This window comes from Myotis lucifugus, unplaced genomic scaffold, assembly GCF_000147115.1.
Source record: "Myotis lucifugus unplaced genomic scaffold, Myoluc2.0 scaffold_10000, whole genome shotgun sequence".
Lineage (NCBI taxonomy): Eukaryota > Metazoa > Chordata > Mammalia > Chiroptera > Vespertilionidae > Myotis > Myotis lucifugus.
The window spans coordinates 1-4,525 of record NW_005881048.1 but is presented as its reverse complement, the minus strand read 5'-3'; the positions used below and the strand labels follow the sequence as shown (position 1 = coordinate 4,525).

Here is a 4,525-nt window from a genome sequence, read left to right as displayed (position 1 = left end):
CCAGAGAATGGGTGCTGGGTCCCATCCAGGCCTGAGCCCAGGCTGACCAACCCCAGGAAGGCCTCGCTGTCCAGGGTCCAGCATATGCTCTGCATCAGGACAAGTGTCAAGGCCTCAGTGATGTTTGAGCTCCAGTGACCACAGGTCCTGGTGGGACAAGGTTCTACTGAGGGACAAGGTCAGAGGAGCAGAGAGGTGACCCTGCCGAGGAGTGACCACGTCACAGCCCACGATGCACTGAGCACCACCTGGGCACAGGCCTCAACCACACTCAGTCTTCAAAATATCTCCTGTCCACACCTGGGAGAGCTCAGCACAACAAACACATGAGTTCTGGAAAGTTCTTGGTGTTTATATTTATTTCCCCTGAAAATTTACAATCTTCTCCTTGAATTTACCCACCCATCCTTCATGGCAAGAAATGAACAAAGTCACATCCACAACCTCATTTCAATGTGGAAGGAACAGCTTGCAGCTCAGAATATGAGGAAGTGAAGACAGCGATAGTGAGGGCCCAGCCTGCCTCTGCTGGACGAGAAATGTGGGAGCAGGACGGAGCCAGCCCCCCAATCAGAGATTCTTGAGTCAGAAAGTGGAAGCGTGAACACATCTTCCATCACTCAGTCCCCATAAGCCAGCTGCCTCACGCTGTGGAGGACAATCATCATGAACAGATTCAGGTCAGTGGCTGTAACTGGTGACATTCTCAAAACTTTACTTCACGCTCACAATGTCCCACAGACTCCCCACCACCGAGTCCTCCCCTCTGCCAAACCCTACCCACATCAGGGTCTCCCCTTTAGAAGCGAGAGAGACACATCAGAGCCCTAGCCACTGTCCTTGCCTAGAGTGCACACTCAGACCCCAACCCTGCCCACCTGAGCGCCTCCTCCCCCACATCACAGCTCCAGCCACAGCTCCCCAGCAGAACCAGGCCCCCAGCGATGCCAATGATGATGATGAAGATGAAGGTCGGAGAAGGCGGCTCTGGGGGGAGAAAGGAAGGGAGGGTGAGGGCCCTGACCCCAGGCCTCAGCCGTGACCCCACTGAAGTCCCCCAGGGACCCAGCTGCCCAGAGAAGAGGCTCTGTGCTCACGGCCCTTCTCACCCCATCTCAGGGTCAGGGGCTCCGGCAGCCCCTCATGCTGCACATGGTACGTGTATCTCTGCTCCTCTCCAGGGGGCATCCCCACGGCCGCCCACTTCTGGAAGGTCCCGTCCCCCGCAGGCCTGGTCTCCACCAGCTCCATGTCCTGGGTCTGGTCCTCCCCGTCACGCTGCCAGGTCAGGCTGATGAGTTTGTAGGAAGCCAGCCCCAGGCCTGTTGGATAATGTCCTACGTCTTGTACATCTAGACCTTCCTTCCTGAGGGCTGTCCTCCTGGTCCACATGAGTAGCTGAACGACGGGCAGGAAAAGGTGTCTGTGGATGGGTTTAAGTTCCGAATCAAAGCTGTTCTCTGAGCTGAACTGAAAGCCAAGGCTGCGTCACATTCCTCCTCCTCCACTCATTGCACAATCAAACACCATCCCCAAGTGGTTACTGTCCTCACGGTTCCCCTGGTCCCAAGGTCAGGCTGACACCAGGATGGGCGCAGGCTGAGCCTCTCCACTGGAGCAGGAAGCTGGTCTCTCTCCTGAGGGAAATGCCACAGGCCTTCCTACGGGAGCGCCAGGGATGTTAAGCATGGAGACTGTCCCAGGTGAGCTGTGCCAACCCGCTCAGAATCCTGGGAGTCCCTAATGTCTACACGACCCTACAGGACACCATGAGGTGCTTCCTTAGTCACCCACACAGTCCTGCTCTTTGGTGACTCACTACACAACCGCCTCTTCTTCCTCTTCTTCCTCTTCCTCTTCTTCCTCTTCTTCCTCCACTTCTGCTTCTGCTTCTCTTTTTGAGATTTTACCCTGGAAAGAATTATTCTTGACATGCAGATAGGATTCAGGGAAAGTAAGAATTAGGACAGACAGAGAGATACCTTCAGAATCTAAAATTGAGAAAGAACCACAACATATAGGAAATTGGGTGAAATTACAAAGATAGAATTTTAAAAATAGATGAAAAGATGAAGGATCACATGCCCAGAGAGATGTGGACAAATCCTATGTATATAGTGGATTTTCACAGGGGTGAAGGTGGGAACAACAACACTCACAGAACATTCCAGTCCTCAGTGGACCCTCTTCAATTCTATTTGATCACACACTGCCCCCATCCCGACTCTCCCCTCACTAGATTATCACACCACAGGTGAATTCCAACAGCTTTAGAGGGAAGGAATGTTACAGTGGCCTCCTCCCTGTACCGGGCTCTGTCTCCACATTGTGTCCTTCCCGTGGGTCTTGTGGTTGTAGCGTCTTCACTCTCAGGGCTACAAGGGTTTGAGTCTATGACCACACCACACTCCTTCTCCTCCACAGCTCATGAGAATTTGTCTTATATGCAGATTCTGAAAATTGTGCAGCTATGAATAAGTTCTTCATATGCTTTTGCACACATTTGTGTGAATGTCTATTGGGGATATAATCAGGAGTGGAAATGCTGGGGCATTGGGTGAGTGAATGATTGGGTGTAGTGAGAGCAACCAAGCCATTTTCAAAGTATTTGAAAGAACTTACTCTACCACTAGGTATTTATGAGAGATACAATGAGTGAAAATTCCTGCTAACAATTGACTTTGCCTGACTCTTTCATTTTTGCTATCCTGGGAGGTGGATAGCAATATCACATTGTGGCTGAACTTCTGACTAAATTTGTTGGTCAATGTATGGACCATGTAAACACTCTCAATAGGAGGATGGACTGGACACATTGTTCATGAGTGAGTGGGCTCTAGTGAGGTGCCAGCATCTATAACTATTGGGACCCTTTGGCTATTAATGGATCTGTGGGCAGAGACCTGTGGGATGAGAGAAAGTGCCTGGTCTCTGCCCCTGGATCCTGGCACTGAGCTCCCAAAACCCTGGGATTCTCCTGAGTGACAAGTGTCTTTGGGACACTGATGAGATGGCTCTTGGTGAGGGTCCTGGAGGATTCAGGGTAGGGGCTGGTCCCCAGAAAGACGAAGCTGATCAGAGGGTTGGAATGTTCAGGTCCTAGAAGGAGGCAAGAGTATGAGAAGCCTCAAAATGCATCTCTCCAACCACAAAGTCCTGTGTGCAGGGAACCCTAGGTCTGTGGGACAATGATGGGTAACATGTACCCTGTTGCTGTCAGATGGGGGACACCGAGAAAATGAGACCATAACTCACACATGAAAACAGTAACAGGCATAATATCTACAAAAGCAAAGAAACAACAAACACCCAGAAGATGGGTGCTGGAGTCCCATCCAGGCCTGACCCCAGGCAGAGAACCCCAGGAAGCCCTCGCTGTTCCTGGTCCTGGTGATGTGCTGCATTAGGACACATTTCAAGGTCTCAGTGATGTCTGAGTTCCAGTGACCATAGGTCCTGATGGGACAAGGTTCTACTGAAGGGACGAAGTCAGAGGAGCAGAGAGGTGACCCCGCAGAGGAGTGGCCACGTCAAAGCCCACGATGCACTGAGCACCACCTGGGCACAGGCCCCGACCACACTTGGTCTTCAAAACAACTCCTGTCCACACCTGGGACAACTCAGCACAACAAACACATGAGTTCTGGAAAGTTCTTGGTGTTTATATTTATTTTCCCTCAAAATGTAGAATCTTCTCCTTGAATTTACCCACCAACCCTTTATGGCAAGAAATGAACAAAGTCACATCCACAACCTCATTTCAATGCGGAAGGAATAGCTTGCAGCCTCGAATATGAGGAAGTAAAGACAGTGATAGTGAGGGCCCAGTGCGCCTCTGCTGGACCAGAAAGTGTGGGGAGCAGGGCGGGGCCAGCCCCCATCAGAGGTTCTTGAGTCAGGAAGTGGGAGGGTGAACACATCTTCCATCACTCAGTCCCCACAAGGCAGCTGCCTCCCGCTGTGGAGGACAAGCATCATGAACAGATTCAGGTCAGTGGCTGTAACTGGTGACATTCTCAGAGTCCACTTCATGCTCACAGTGTCCCACAGACTCCCCACCACCCAGTCCTCCCCTCTGCCCACCCCTCCCCTCCCCACGGAAGGGTCTCACCTTTAGAAGCGGAGAGAGACACATCAGAGCCCTGGCCGCTGTCACTGCCTAGAGTGCACACTCAGGCCCCACCCCTTCACCACCTAATCGCCTCCTCCCCCACATCACAGCTCCAGCCACAGCTCCCAGCAGAACCAGGCCCCCAGCGATGCCCATGATGATGATGAAGATGAAGGTCTGAGAAGGCGGCTCTGGGAGGAGAAGGGGAGGGGAGGTTGAGGGCGCTGACCTGAGGCCTCAGCCCCCACACCACTGAGGTCCCCCAGGGCCCCTGCTGCCCTGAGAAGAGGCTCTGTGCCCACGGCCCCTCCTCACCCCATCTCAGGGTCAGGAGTTCGGGTAGCCCCTCGTGCTGCACATGGCACGTGTATCTCTGCTCCTCTCCAGGGGGGCACCCCCACGGCCGCCCACTTC

General features: G+C 52.9%; 1 protein-coding gene and 1 long non-coding RNA gene across 2 annotated transcripts; both read right to left on the bottom strand.

Moving 5' to 3' along the window:
• Positions 1 to 844: 844 nt before the first annotated feature.
• On the bottom strand, positions 845 to 1,415 carry LOC102425763 (patr class I histocompatibility antigen, A-108 alpha chain-like). The gene is made up of 2 exons (XM_014451238.2): positions 1,110 to 1,415; positions 845 to 987 (listed from the first exon to the last, which is right to left on the bottom strand). Exons 1-2 carry the CDS (start codon positions 1,390 to 1,392, stop codon positions 845 to 847), a joined length of 426 nt encoding a protein of 141 aa, XP_014306724.1. The 5' UTR covers positions 1,393 to 1,415.
• Positions 1,416 to 3,645: 2,230 nt separating this feature from the next.
• On the bottom strand, positions 3,646 to 4,519 carry LOC106694396. Its single transcript, XR_001347030.1, has 3 exons — positions 4,427 to 4,519; positions 4,112 to 4,302; positions 3,646 to 3,958 (listed from the first exon to the last, which is right to left on the bottom strand). It is a non-coding gene; the product is annotated as an uncharacterized LOC106694396 (long non-coding RNA).
• Between the last annotated feature and the right edge of the window lie 6 nt (positions 4,520 to 4,525).

Coding starts and splice junctions, on each gene's coding strand:
- LOC102425763 (XM_014451238.2), bottom strand. CDS start 1,392: ATGTGGACCAGGAGGACAGCCCTCAGGAAGGAAGGTCTAGATGTACAA. Junction 988..1,109: donor GCCCCTGACCCTGAGATGGG/GTGAGAAGGGCC, acceptor TTCTCCCCCCAG/AGCCGCCTTCTCCGACCTTC.